Genomic DNA, 15,676 nt, shown 5'->3' with positions numbered 1-15,676 from the left:
CACCCTCCCAGCCATTGAAGCCCTCCCCTGCCCATCCTCCTCCAAACGGCCATACACAGACACAGACCATGCAAGTCTGCCCAGTAACTGGCCTAGTTTAATCTTTAATATTATTTTCTGATTCTAGATCCTTTGTGTTCATCCCACGCTTCTTTGAACTCAGTCACAGTTTTACTCTCCACCACCTCTCTCGGGAGCGCATTCCAGGCATCCACCACCCTCTCCGTAAAGTAGAATTTCCTAACATTGCCTTTGAATCTACCACCCCTCAACCTCAAATTATGTCCTCTGGTTTTACCATTTTCCTTTCTCTGGAACAGATTTTGTTCTACGTTAATACCCTTCAAGTATTTGATCGTCTGAATCATATCTCCCCTGTCTCTCCTTTCCTCTAGGGTATACATATTCAGGGCTTCCAGTCTCTCCTCATACGTCTTCTGGCGCAAGCCTCCTATCATTTTCGTCGCCCTCCTCTGGACCGCCTCAAGTCTTCTTACGTCTTTCGCCAGATACGGTCTCCAAAACTGAACACAATACTCCAAGTGGGGCCTCACCAATGACCTGTACAGGGGCATCAACACCTTCTTCCTTCTTCCTTCTGTGCAAGTCATGTAACCCTCCATTGCCCCAGGTACAAAATAAGTATCCCTATGTGATAAGTAAATTATTTTGTAACCAACACAGAAGACGAAACTGCAGAATGGGAAGGGGTAAAACGCGGACCTCACGAACCTGACGGACCTCACGGATCTAAACCCGCACGTCCTTAAAAATCTGAGGTCCGTGCCACTTGTAGTTAGTTTCTGGCTCTGACAGACCTCGATGACATTTTAGCGCTGACAGATCCTAATACTTTTCCCTCCCTATGCTGAGACGGATCCGTCAGTGCTAAATTGTCATCGAGGTCTGTCAGAGCCAGAAACTAACTACAAGTGGCACGGACCTCAAATTTTTAAGGACGTGCGGGTTTAGATCTGCGAGGTCCGTCAGGTCCGCGTTTTACCCTTCCCCTGCAGAACAATGTGCAAAGATGCAGGCAATGTATATTTCAATAAACAATTTGTTGCGCACAAATAAACCACTTTAAATAATGGGACCTGACACAGTCCGTGTTTCGATCAACACGTCTTCATCAGGGGTCCCAAAGACGGTGGTCAAAAATATAAACACAACCATTTTTGCTTTCGTCTTAAAGCAAGGATAACACTAGCAAAATCCTCCCCTCCTTGTTGCTTTCGCTTACACCAACTCACAACAACCCAGCAGTCGACGACTATGTTGTAACCACAGAAAAGCAGTACAGTGCTCCCCCCGGTCATTCGCGGTCGGAATTTCATGGTCCCAGTCATTCATGGTATTTTATGACCACGAATGACCGGGCAGCCGGAGCACTGGCGAGTGAAGGAAATCACTCGCGGTATGCTCCAACCACCTCTTCCTGCACTAAAGTCGGGCCTCACTAATCAGGAGCTGCTTTGACAGGCCTGACTTTAGTGCAGGAAGAGGCGGTCGGAGCATACCGCGAGTGATTTCCTTCACTCACTGGCGCTCCGGCTGCTCTCTCCTGCTTCTCCGGCTGCCCTCTCCTGTCTCCCCCCTTCCCCCCCCGCTAAAAGCCATATTTGAACCCCCGTGAATATCGGGGAAGTACTGTATATTCATTTCCACCCTCTTTCCCTTTAGGTGAGCTGATAATGTATGACTTTTATGGTTGACCTTCCGCTCCTTCCAAGGAGGACCAAGAGGAGAACACAGGCCGGGGAAGGCACAGTGGATGCCTTCAGGCAGTACGGTCAGCAGACTCGCTGCATAGCGCCCGCTTTGTGCACCTCCAGCTCTCCAGTGGTCTTTGACCCAGAGTTACCCATCGGCCACTGCACCAGGTTCGTGCGAGCTCCCCATTGGCAGCCCTGGCGCTGCCTGGAGGTGTTGGAGGAAGGCTGCACTGGTGTTTTTGCCTGGGTGGTTCACGAGGCATTTGCAGTACATAAGTACATAAGTAGTCGCCTCCGCGGGGGCAGACCAGAGGTCCATCCTGCCCAGCGGTCCGCTCACGCGGCGGCCCATCAGGCATATTGCCTGAGCAGCAGTCCCTGACTAATTTTATGCCTACCTCTACACTTATCTCTAAACCTTCCACTGCTCTTATCTGTACCCCTCAATCCCTTTGTCCTCCAGGAACCTATCCAGGTCTTCCTTGAAACCCTGTACTGTGCTATTTCCTATCACGGCTTCAGGAAGGGTGTTCCATGTGTCCACCACCCTCTGTGTGAAAAAGAATTTCCTTGCGTTTGTTCTAAACCTGTCCCCCTTCAATTTCATCGAGTGACCCCTTGTTCTTGTGGTTTCTTTCAAATTGAAAAATCTGTCCATGTCAACCTTTTCGATGCCCCTCAGGATCTTGAAGGTCTCTATCATATCTCCTCTGAGTCTCCGCTTCTCCAGGGAGAACAGCCCCAGCCTCTTCAGTCTGTCAGTGTATGTAAGGTTTTCCATACCCTTAATCAGTTTAGTTGCTCTTCTCTGGACTCCCTCAAGCATTGCCATGTCCTTTTTGAGGTACGGTGACCAGTACTGTACACAGTATTCCAGATGCGGGCGCACCATAGCCCGGTACAGTGGCAGGATGACTTCCTTCGTTCTGGTCGAGATACCCTTCTTAATGATACCTAACATTTGGTTTGCTTTCCTCGAGGCTGTGGCGCACTGTGCCGATGCCTTCAATGTCGTGTCTACCATCACTCCCAGGTCTCTTTCCAGCTTACTGACCCCTAGCGATGATCCCCCCATTTTGTAAGTGAACATCGGGTTCCTTCTCCCTATATGCATGACCTTGCATTTCCCCACGTTGAAGCTCATTTGCCACTTTTTCGCCCATTCAGTGAGCCACCTTTTTAGCTCAACGCTTGTGGGGGACGCTGTTCCTTCACGGACCGGCGGGAGATTTTTGCGGACCGGTGGTTGAAGAACACTGTCTTAGAGCATTGGCAAAGAGGAATGCTAAGTGCAGAAGGAACTGGCAAACTGCAGTTGTCAACCTACATACTGAAGACAATATTTGATGACACCTTGATGATTAGCATTCATGGGGGGGGGGGAGGCAAAGTCTATGAGATTCTAGAAAACTGATACATTTATTTACACAAGCACAAAAAGCCTGACAATATAAAACTTAGAACTGCCTATATCACTGATTCTCATATCTGTTCAGGAGGACCCCCAGCCAGACAGGTATTCAATCTATCCTCAATGAATTTGCATGAGATAGATTTGCATGCAGGGGAGGCAGTACATGCAAATCTCTAGAAATTCATCATAAATAGCCTGAAAACCTCACTGATTGGGTGTCCCTAGAACAGGTTTGGGAACTTCTAATCTAACCCTTCACAAATTGTGTGTTCCCAAACAGAATTGTGCATGCCGCCCTCCCTCCAGAGCTGCATCAGGCCGGCAGCACTCCAAAACAGGCTGCTTCGCAACCTTCTCTCGTCGGGGAATTCCCTCTGCTGCATCACTGATGATCATAGATCACCAAATCTTCCCAGCATATCAAGACATAAACATTCATAATACTATCTTGTAGACAACTGAATATTTTTCTAAAGTGTGTAGAATCCTCAGAGGGCTCACTTTCCTTTATTTAGAGTTCACAGAAGGAAAACATGAGCCAATATCTTCAATGGAAACTCTTTTTTTTTTTTTGTATATTTTTCTTCTTATATATAAAGTGCAAATGTAGCAGTTTTTTGTGCAAACTTAGCAATAGTAAACAGAAGATGCATAAGAACTTATCTTATTCTTAAAGTGCATTGTGGGAGCGCCTCCACCGACATGACATGTTTCAAAATTCTCTTCAGGGTCAAGGCTCCCAGCTCAGTATTAGCAGGCGGTTCTCATGTTGCGCTCCAGTGAATTTCATACAGAGTGTCCTGCCAGCCCAACGTTGCTCTGGAGGGAGGTATGTAGGGCTCACAGTCGGCGGGGTTCTGATGGGAGGGAAGGATGGATGGAGGGTCAGTGGGGGGGTCAGCTGCGCAGCAGGGGAAGGTACTCAAGGGTTCTTCTACACAAAGGATGGGAGGGAGGGAGGGAAGGATAGAAGCTGGGCATGGGTTCTGCTGCACAAGGGAGGGAAGGAGGAAGGGAAGGATAGAACCTGGGCAAGGGTTCTGCTGCACAGGGGGATGGGAAAGATGGAAAGATGCTCTTGGTCTGGTCCCTCTGTCAAATTTAAGAACCCATTGTGGCCCACGAGTCAAAAGGTTTGCCCACCCCCTGGTATAAATGGTAACAAATACCCTCCCTGCTTCACTTAAAACCTCTGCTCTCTTTAAACTCTTCCCCTTTTAAAGTTGAAAAATTCAGAGCCAAACACCCCCCCCCCCCAATCCCCCTGATTCAGCCTATGGGTCCTGGAGGCGTTGTGTGACCAGGAGCAATCCTCACTCCCTCCTGCTCAAGCAATTCCTTATTGGAAAATGGCTCTGTCTTGCCTCTAATGGTAGTACCATGATACAGCTGGCACCATTAGAGTAGGAACAAGCGGATGACTAGCAACTGGGTATACGACTTCCCTTGTTCCTTGCTATACTTTTCCCACCAACAAGCATTATAGGACATAAAATATGAGTGACCTGATTATGGGAATGCAAGTAGCTAAATCACTCCACTTATTTAGTTTATGACCAACTCTGTCAAAGAGCTCAAGTCATTTTCTCATATGAGATATAATCACACAGAGAAAATAACTGAATATATGTGGTCATCTTTTTTCCTATTCTGTAATTTTCCTATTCATGATATAGGAAAAGATAAGTGAAAAACCTCACAAAACTTGCAATAATAATAATAATAACTTTATTCTTCAATACCGCGGTTCACACTGAAAAGAGCTGGACAATCAGTGAATTACAATGTACACATTATAAGATTGTAAGATTATAAGAGTATGACATGTTATACAAGAATAGATATAATAATACTACCTAACAAAACCTCAAGTCAAAATATATTAGTTTATTTATCCTATACCATTACTTAATTTCCTTCCGCTGTTTGTTGTATAAAAACAAAAATCCTTTTCCACTTCATGTTCCAGCACGTTTTCGCTTTTCTTGCAGTGAAAAGTCTGTAAAATGCTTCACTGTATCCGATGTGATGTGATGACTTACTGAGGTGGAAATGATTATAACACGGCAAGTTTCTTTGTACTGACATGACCCGTAAGAGGGCGAAACAATTATTTCCGTGCACTTGTGCTTTTAGAGACTGCAGGGAGCAATGACAAAAATTCAGCTTTGTTTCAGTTCGTGTTCTGTTCCTACCTTACCCCCTCCTTTACAAAACCGCGCTAGCATTTTAGCGCTGGCCGTGGGCAGCTCAGACGCTCATAGGCATTCTATGAGGGCTCCTTTTATGAAAGTGCACTAGGGTTTTTAGCGCACCCACAAAATTACCGTGCGCTATACCTATAGCGCGCGGTAGTGGCTAGCGCGCTCGGGAATTTAACGCATGCTATTGCGCGTGTTAAGGCCCTAGCACACCTTTGGAAAAGGAGCCCTGAATGTCAGAGATAGTACGGGGTGGCCGGCGCTAAAAATGCTAACACGGCTTTGTAAATGAGAGGGGGTTATTCTTGGCTCTCACAAACCTGCTTAGTTGATGCTAAGTCTGGAGTCTCAGAGGGTTTGAGAGTGACTTAGAGGTGCAATGGGCTTGCCTGAGTGTACTCTGGAGGTAAAGGCCAGACCGTGTTTCACATAATATTATTCTCTGCGCCTTATTCATCTCATTCTGTCAGTGTTAAAAGCATGGCAAAAGGCTTCACAACTCATGTAAATCTTTGGATTGGATTAGACTGATTAATTTGATATTCCACTACTGAAAACCATGTCAGTCTTTGCCAGTGGTTCCCAAACCTGTCCTGGGGGACCCCCAGCCAGTCAGGTTTTCAAGATATCCCTAATGAATATGCATGAGAGAGATTTGCATATAATGGAAGTGACAGGTATGCAAATCTCTCTCATGCATATTCATTAGGGATATCTTGAAAACCTGACTGGCTGGGGGGTCCCCCAGGACAGGTTTGGGAACCACTGGTCTTTGCTTTCCATATGCTAGGTCAGGGGTAGGGAACTCCGGTCCTCGAGAGCCGTATTCCAGTCGGGTTTTCAGGATTTCCCCAATGAATATGCATGAGATCTATTTGCATGCACTGCTTTCAATGCATATTCATTGAGGAAATCCTGAAAACCAGATTGGAATACGGCTCTCGAGGACCGGCGTTCCCTACCCCTGTGCTAGGTAATCAGATGAGATGTGCCTGAAATAAATAAATAAAAAAAGTATCTGCAAACATCTTCAAATAGAGCAATTTCAGACCTTGGTGAGCAAGATTCGGTAAAAACTGTTTTAACCCCATTTCTATTCTCGATATTCTCTACTTTCTAGTCATCGGCCGGTTGTACATTGCACGCACTTTGTCTTCGGAATATTTGAGCGCATCAACATCTTTTTCCTAAAACAATAAAATGCAGGAAAGACAAACAGAGAATAGGTAAGAAGGCAATCTTTCACGAGAAGGGCGAAGCAATAGCTAAGTTTCTGCAAAGGAAAGCAGTGCTGCTAGCCCGGGAGAAATCCGTGCATCGGGAAGGATCTGATGGACCTCGCGGATCTAAAGCCGTACGGCCTTAAAAATCTGAGGTCTGTGTCCGTGCTGACGCTGACAGATCTTGATGAGATTTCAGCGCTGACGGATCCGTCTCAGCATAGGGAGGGGAAAGTGTTAGGATCCGTCAGCGCTAAAAATCTCTTCGAGGTCTGTCAGAGCCAGAGACTAGTGCTGGAGCGGCAGAGCAGAAGCCAAGAGAGCGGGGACATAGGTTTCGGACGTGCGTTATGGAAAAGAAGTCTCCAAAGTCCAGCACTCGTCTCTGGCTCTGACAGACCTCGAGGAGATTTTTAGCGCTGACGGATCCGTCTCAGCATAGGGAGGGAAAAGTGTTAGGATCCGTCAGCGCTAAAAATCTCTTCGAGGTCTGTCAGAGCCAGAGACGAGTGCTGGACTTTGGAGACTTCTTTTCCATAACGCACGTCCGAAACCTATGTCCCTGCTCTCTTGGCTTCTGCTCTGCCGCTCCAGCACTCGTCTCTGGCTCTGACAGACCTCGAAGAGATTTTTAGCGCTGACGGATCCTAACACTTTCCCCTCCCTATGCTGAGACGGATCCGTCAGCGCTGAAATCTCATCAAGGTCTGTCAGCGACAGAAACTACAAGCGGCAGGGACACGGACCTCAGATTTTTAAGGCCGTACGGGTTTAGATCCCCGAGGACCGTCAGGTCCGTGTTTTACCCCTTCCCCTATCACAAGCCGACGTGGGTTCTACGAATCTCCGGAGCGGCAGTGTGTGTGGCAGAGGCCGGATTCCCGTCTGTTCCCCGACACTGCCCTGAGCTCAGGCTCCTCCCTCCTGCAGCTCCGAACGGTGCAGTCGGAATCGAAGAGGCTCTCATTTGCCGCTAGGTTTCTCCCACGACAGCGGGGTTCGGACCTCCCTGACGTTTTCCGCGTTCGTTCCGATAGATTTCCAAAGCGAGACTTCATGTTCAGATGGCTTCTCTCGGACCCGATCACCGGCCGGTGACACTGCAAGGATTATAAAGTGACAGCAAAAATACTACTTCTAATCTTTTTGTGGAAGATCTAAAGCACAGGGTTTTTTTTTTTTCCCAGCAGCTGGTGTTGGGGGGGGGGGGGGTTATATTGTAGCTATTTCGAATGAAAGGGGATTTTTCGACACTATGTTGGACCAGAACCCAGCAGGCTTTTCTGCATCAGTGTACTATGAAATCCTGTCAACTGGGGCAGGTCGTGAAGCTAAAAGAAATAATCATAGCAACAAAACCAAAAAAAACTTGCTAGAGAAGAATTCCTGATGGGATAAAGTGTAGTTACTTACCTGTAACTTAGGTTCTCCGTGGACTTATAGTGGGACTAAAATCAACCACCATGGCTGCAACTCCCAGCCATGCACCGGTCAACCAGACCAACAATTTCATGGGCGATCATGATGACCTTACCGACACGCCCGAGGGACCCAAAACTTTAAATCGACTTCTCTTTTGTCTGACTTTTCTCATCACGGTCTCGGCCCTGCTGGGCAGCGTCTCTTCCGTGGTGTGCCTGCTGAAAATGCCACGCAAAACCACCCTCTCCGTGCTCGTGGCTTCCCTGTCGGTGGACGACCTCCTGTGCGTGCTGTCGGCGGCACTGTTTCTGCCTTCGCAGTGGTCCAGGGACGCCCTGCCGCCCCCGCTTCGCACTGCGGCCGCGGTGCTCTACCTGTTCCAGGGGGTGTCCGGCAACCTGAAAGCGTCTTTTCTAGTGTCTTACAACTTCTACACGACCCAAAAGACCGCTCACGAGGCCGGGGCTGCCGGAAGGCCAGCGAGAATCCTGTGGGTCATTTTCACCATCTGGCTGGTCAGTCTGTTGATCAGTTTTTCACCTCTCTGCGGCTGGGGCACTTATGTGCCCACGTCCTGGGGGTATTTCACCGACTGCGCCACGTCGTTCGCCTGGTTCCTCTTCGCGGTCTACCTGCTGTGCTTCTGCAACCTGGCCGCTTTCTCCGTCCCGCTAACTCACCGGTTGCTTTGTTCCGCGCACCAGCCGCCAGGCCTCTATGCCGGTTACCAGGAAATGTCCCGGGGCGGCGGTTTAACGCCTTGCACCCCCCTGGGAAGGAACGCTCCTCCCCTTTCTCCGGAGGACCCCGCTCCCCAAACCTCGAGGCCGCTGCCGAGCTCAGAGACGGGGTGGAAGCAAAGCCCCGGGGAAGGCTGCGACCCGGATCGGGAGGGCAGGAGCCTGGCCAGATTCTTTGCTCAGAGACGGTTCTCTCTCATTCTCGCCCTAACCAAAGTCATTTTGTGGCTCCCGATGATGGTAAAGAGCAAATGTGTTCATTTCCTTACACTGCTGGTATTGGACTCAGAAACTCTTTTAGCGATAGAATCTAGAAGTTGAAATGACTAATAAGGTTTAGTACTTTTTAAGCTCGGTTTAATGCAGGGGTCTCAAAGTCCCTCCTCGAGGGCCGCAATCCAGTCGGGTTTTCAGGATTTCCCCAATGAATATGCATGAGATCTATTAGCATGCAATGAAAGCAGTGCATGCAAATAGATCTCATGCATATTCATTGGGGAAATCCTGAAAACCCAACTGGATTGTGGCCCATGAGGAGGGACTTTGAGAGCCCTGGTTTAATGTTTAAACGTCATTTAACGAGGTAGCTAGATGAAATCTCTGGTATGTGGGAGGTTTATTAAGGAAATAGTCCATTTATGAGAGTCACACCCTTTGCTGAACTGTGAGAAAGATTTAGCTCTGAGAAAGAAAAGAGTTTCTTTCTGTTTTCTTTTACTGGTTAGACCGTTAGAGCAGTGATTCCCAACCCTGTCCTGGAGGAACACCAGGCCAATCGGGTTTTCAGGCTAGCCCTAATGAATATGCATGAGAGAGATTTGCATATGATGGAAGTAATAGGCATGCAAATTTGCTTCATGCATATTCATTAGGGCTAGCCTGAAAACCCAATTGGCCTGGTGTTCCTCCAGGACAGGGTTGGGAACCACTGCGTTAGAGTAATTGTAGAAAGGCACTGTTTTAATTTGAGGTGTAATAGTTCTCTATAGTGTCTTAAGTTAGGCATACAAATTGAGTTGCTTTTTTAAAAAAAAAAAAAAAATCTACATACCAGGCTGAGAGTGTATTTGTAAACTGGATAAAATCTGATTTACTTTCAGATAGAGGGGCTATATTTGACTACCATGATATGGTAAAGATGTTTCAATATCTACATAATAAATTTGAAGATTAGCAAGTAAAACTTTGTAGATTGAAAATGTGAAACGGATGCCACCTCCACACCCCTTTCTATAGACTCACACTTGTGAAAAGTTTCTTCAGTGTTCACCAACCCTCAGAAGTGCCACCAAGGTGCTCAAAACATTTCACTGTATCTGGCTTCACGCACTATTATCTTCACTGGGTCCAACTGTTCTAACGGTCTTCGTTGAATTATTTTTAAAGTTGTTCACAAAATGTTTAAAAATAACTTTAAAAATAATTCAACGAAGACCGTTAGAAAAGTTGGACCCAGTGAAGATATAGTGCGTGAAGCCAGATACAGTGAAATGTTTTGAGCACCATGGTGGCACTTCTGAGGGTTGGTGAACATTGAAGAAACTTTTGACAAGTGTGAGTCTATAGAAAGGGGTGTGGAGTAGAGAGTTGCACGGGGACAGAAATCCCACCTATCCCCGCCAGGATCCTTTCCATCCCCACCCGTCCCCATCAGGATCCTCTCCGTCCCCACCCATCCCCGCAAGGAATTACCTCCATCCCCGCCCATCTCCATAAAAAGCAGCAATTACTTCTGACAGGATCATCAATTCCACAGTTTCTTCTGTGTTTGCGTTGCTGTTTTCCTTGTGGAATCTCTTTGGTGGAACCCTTTTTTTTGTTTTCTGTTCAGGTAATTAACTTATAACCCCCCTCTTTTACTAAGGCTGACGTGTCCATTATATTATATGGACGAACCCAGCTTCCAAAGCCTTCCATCCCCGTGGGAGTCCCGTTGGCTAGAGGGGGGTCCCCGTGGGAGTCCCGTGGGTTAGGGGGAATCCATTTCACATTTTCAATAAATATCTACATAGGCATAAATGCGCATGAGGCGAGCCTTTCGTTTGAAAGAAAGCTCAGGAATGAGAGGGCGTAGGATGAAGTAAAAGGTGATAAGCTCAGTAGTAATCTAAGAAAATGCTTTTTTACCGAAAGGGTGGTAGATGCGTGGAATAGTCTTCTGCAGAGGTGATGGAGACAAAGACTGTGTCTGAATTCAAGAAAGTGTGGGACAGGCACATGGGATCTCTTAGGGAGAGGAGGAGATAGTGCAGTGGTTCCCAAACCCTGTCCTGGGGGACCCCCAGCCAGTCGGGTTTTCAAGATATCCCTAATGAATATGCATGAGAGAGATTTGCATACCTGTCGCTTCCATTATATGCAAATCTCTCTCATGCATATTCATTAGGGATATCTTGAAAACCCGACTGGCTGGGGGTCCCCCAGGACAGGGTTTGGGAACCACTGAGATAGTGGATGGGCAGACTGGCAGACTGGCTGGGCCATTTGACCATTACCTGCCATCATATTTCTATGATTTGCTTTCAGTCTAGCAGCACGTAATAGCCACCGTTTACAATCTATTCTGTGCTGACAATCTTGCAAGCTATCAATGCAATGTTAGTCCTTGAAATGCATTTACATGATTAGAACGGTTCACGTTATTAATTCTCTGCTTTCCAGATACAAATGGTTGTCCAGCACATTATTGGCTATCAGAGCCTCTCTTTTGAAACTTTAAGTTTTCTTCTGACTTTGCTAGCTGCCACTGTCACTCCCTTGTTTGCTCTGTCGGAACACTGGATCCACCTTCCATGTGGCTGTATCATTAACTGCAAGAGGAACCAATACACCGTATCTTCAGAAGAAAAAAAAAGTAGGATATTTCAATTATTTTTCATGTTGACTAACAAAATTTGTATTTTTGGTGCATTGATATTCTGAGCTGGCCTGATATCTTGCTGAGAAGCAGGACATGCAATAATACAGTGTATAGCAGATTTTGTGCATCCGGAGCCACATTCTGGACTCTCGTGTCTGACACTGGGTTATAAGAGGATTATAAAGGTGATACTTGCATTCTCCTTTTTTCACGCTTTAGCATCGCTCATGCTCTGACTTATGGCGCTGGAATACTGTGGTAGCTTTTGACAAGGAGAAACTGTAAGATTTGACCTAAGTAATAACTAAGGGCCAAAAGGAATTCATGTAGATCAGAAACTGGCACATGAAATCACCAGCTTCTAGGAGGGGAAATGCATGCTGGCAGTGGGGTACCTAGCATATGTGACACCCGAGGCCCATCATTTTTTGGCGCACCCCCCCCCCCCCATCTGTACGAAAAACATGATTTTTAGTAACAAGCCACACGTCACACATGAGTACCTAGGAAAAGGCCGCATCTTACATATTGCAGTGAGCAGTACAACATCAATACAAAACAAAACAAGCCAGACCAGTACAGATCAATCCTACACCGTCAATCCTAACAGAAAACCATGTCTTTCGAACACACAGAACAGAGAAAACACCTTTACCTAGTATGGAGTATGTCATCACAAACTAACCCCTCCCCCTTTTACAAAACTGTAGTGTGGATTTTAGCCACGGTGGTAACAGCTCTGACGCTCATAGAATTCTGAACATCAGAGCTGCTCCACAGTGTTGTAAAAGGGGGGATAAAATAGAAATACATAGACAAAGGTTAAATTGAACCAGCAAGAAGCTGGACTCTGCATAAAATGCAACACCACAGAAACAGTGACATATGTCTCCTAAAGCAATAAATAAATAGAAAATTTTTGTTCTACCTTTGTCATCTCTGGTTTCTGCTTTCCTCATCTCCTTGTTACTGTCTTCCTTCTATCCACTGTCTGCCATATCTCTGCCCCTTCCTATATGGTATCTTCTCTCCTTTGCCCCTTCCAGAAACTGTATGCCTCCCCCTTCCATCTCTCCTCTAGACACCCCCCCCCCCCGCCTTTGGTCTGGAATCCATCATCTTCCCTCTGTTCCCTCATGGTCTGGCATCTTTCTCCTTTCATCTCTCTTTCCCTCCCCCCTGTGGTTTTTAGCATCTCTCCCTTCTCATTTCCTCCGCTCAGATCTGATATCTCTGTCTCATTCCCCGTTCTCTGGCATCTCTTCTCCTCTCTCTCTTCCCTTTCCTTCTCTGGTCTTCCTTCTTTATTTTCTGCTTCCGTTTAAATTAAATTCTTTCTTACTATGCAGTCCTCAGTTTCCCTCTTTTCACTATGTCTACCCACAGCAAGCCACCCCTTTCCTTCACCTCTCCACTATCTCACTAACTATCTTCTTCCCCCATCCAGCATATGTCCTTTTTCTTTATCCCTCCTTCCATCCAGTATGTGTTCTCTTTCTCCACTTCCATTCAGCATTTGCTCTCCCTTTTCCCCACTTCCATCATCTGACCTCTTCTCTCTCCCCTTTCTACCCACTTCCATCATCTGCCCCCTTCTCTCAATCTCTCCATCCACCACAGGCCCATCTTTCTCCCTTCCTCACCTTTCCGATTTTGGCAACAAGATTTGCAACGCCCCCCCCCCCCAGGACAACAGGCCCAGTCCGACAAACTTCCTGCCCTGTGGCCGGCGATGTCTAAACTGTCTTCTTACAGCAGCCGGAGCATTGTAGTTACATATGGCTGCCGTAAAGGTCGTCTCTGATGCAACTTCCGGTTGTGTCAGAGATGACCTTTACGGCAGCCACATGCAGCTTCAACACTCTAGCTCAGGGGTACCCACACTTTTTGGGCTTGCGAGCTACTTTTAAAATGACCAAGTCAAAATGATCTACCAACAATAAAATTTAAAAAAAACACAAAGCACACTGTTCGCTGAGAAAATGTTAATTATCATTCCTATTCTGGGGTTTTTTCAAAGAGGTCAAGGCAGATGACTCTATGCACTGTCACCTCAGTAACAACCATACAAAAATAGACAAATATACCCCCTCCCTTTTTACTAAACCACAATAGCAGTTTTTAGTGCAGGGAACTGCGCTGAATGCCCAGGGCTGCTCTCGATGCTTATAGGCTCCCTGCGCTAAAAACCGCTATTGCGGTTTAGTAAAAGGGGCCCATAGTGCAAAATATAGACAGCAGATATAAATTCAGACACATTTTGATCACTAAATTGAAAATAAAATCATTTTTCCTACCTTGTCTGGTGATTTCATGAGTCTCTGGTTGCGCTTTCTTCTTCTGACTGTGCATCCAATCTTTCTTCCCTTCTTTCAGCCTGTGTGCTTCCTCTCCTCCAGACCTCATTCCCTCCCCCAACTTTTTCTTCCTCTCTCCCTGCCCTTTCTTTCTCCCTGCCTCCCTTTCTTTTTTTCTCTCTTCATGCCCCTTTCTTTTTTTCTGTTTCCCTTCTGTCTCCCTCCCTTTCTTTCTTTCTCCCTGCCTTCCACCAAGCCACTGCTGCCACCATCGGGGAATAGGCCCCAAAGCCACTGCTCCTTTCCAGCGTCGGGCCGACCAGCATTCCTCTCCCCGAAGTCAATTCTGCCGTCGAAGAGGAAGTTCCACCCAGCCAGGCAGCGATTGGCTGGCCCGAACTTCCTCTCCGACGGCAGCCTTAGGGGGGATGCACAGCCGGTCAGGTCCGGAAAATGGTCGATCGCCAAGGCAAAGTGAGTCTATCATGGAGCCCGGGATGGGCTCCGCGATCGACTCACTTTGCCTTGGCGATCGACCATTTTCCGGACCTGACCGGCTGTGCACCCCCCCTAAGGCTGCACCTGGGACCGCCCCCCCCCCCTTGGTACGCCACTGCATGATGGGTATTTCCTGGGAGAACAGGTGGGGCAAGGACAAATTTGGGCTAGGCCAGGGGTAGGCAATTCCAGTCCTTGAGAGCCGGAGCCAGGTCAGGTTTTCAGGATATCCACCATGAATATGTATGAGATGGATTTGCATGCACTACCACCTTGAGATGCAAATCTATCTCATGCATATTTATTGTGGAAATCCTGAAAACCTGACCTGGTTCCGGCTCTCGAGGACCGGAATTGCCTACCCCTGGGCTAGGCAGTTAAGCATGGCAACTTGACAGGTAAGGCAGGAATTAGCATATGCTAACTTTCTAACTGGAAATGGGTCACGGGATGGATGGGGTTTGCACCGCACAGTTAACATGCAATAACTGTTTACATGGTCGACATGTGCAATTACCATGTCTTGTTTACATGGCAATGTGGTGCAATTAACATCACATGACTATATGTGGCTCACTCTATAGCGCAGTTAATGTGCAGTGAAAAAGTGTTCTTTGCATTAACAGTATAGGAAGATGCAGGAACACGGTGCATGGCACATGTCAATCATGAGCTAGGCCCCATTTATAGAATCACATGGAGCAGCACCTAAATTAAACAGGCGTCAAAACTTTAGGTGCCCCCTATTTATACCAGTGGGTTTTTTTTGGCCTATATACTGGTGTCTAAGTCCAATTTAGGTACCGACATGCAAAACACACACGAACCACCCCTAACCACGCCGACTTTCTGGTAGGCCCCTTGGGCTAGGCGCCTACCACCCAATTAACTTTAATTTTTGCCAATTATGAGTTCATTAGCCGATTAAATCATTAACATCCCCCCCCTCTTTTACTAAGCCACGGCAGAGGTTTCTACCATGGCGCGGAGCATTAAATGTTCCAGCGTTGCTCCGATGCTCATAGGAATTCTATGAGTGTTGGAGTATTTAGCGCTCTGGATCAAGGTAGAAACCTCTACCGTGGCTTAGTACAAAGGGGGAGAAGAAATTAGGCATCTGGATCGGCTAAGCACATTAATCAAGACACCTAAATTCAGGCACCATCTATAGAATCTGGGCCTTTGGATAGGGGACTGCAAATTCTTAATCACACTTTAGTTAATAGGCCCCTGAGATCTCAAGCGAAGCCTCGGTATCTTTACAAGTGTTAAACCTACTGCAGTCATCAGCTGATGAAATAAACTGCAT

At 46.9% G+C, this 15,676-nt stretch overlaps 1 protein-coding gene across 1 annotated transcript in view; it reads left to right on the top strand.

Annotated features, from left to right (window-relative positions):
- Window positions 1–7,771: 7,771 nt before the first annotated feature.
- GPR149 (G protein-coupled receptor 149) overlaps window positions 7,772–15,676 on the top strand; it is a 64,280-nt gene continuing 56,375 nt past the window's right edge. The window contains exons 1-2 of the mRNA XM_033957536.1: window positions 7,772–8,952; window positions 11,374–11,566. Of these exons, the coding sequence (XP_033813427.1) occupies window positions 8,014–8,952; window positions 11,374–11,566 (1,132 nt within the window). The 5' untranslated portion in view covers window positions 7,772–8,013. The remainder of the gene's footprint in view (window positions 8,953–11,373; window positions 11,567–15,676) is intronic.

This window comes from Geotrypetes seraphini, chromosome 9 (genome assembly GCF_902459505.1).
Source record: "Geotrypetes seraphini chromosome 9, aGeoSer1.1, whole genome shotgun sequence".
NCBI lineage: Eukaryota > Metazoa > Chordata > Amphibia > Gymnophiona > Dermophiidae > Geotrypetes > Geotrypetes seraphini.
This window is presented reverse-complemented; position numbering and strand designations above follow the sequence as displayed.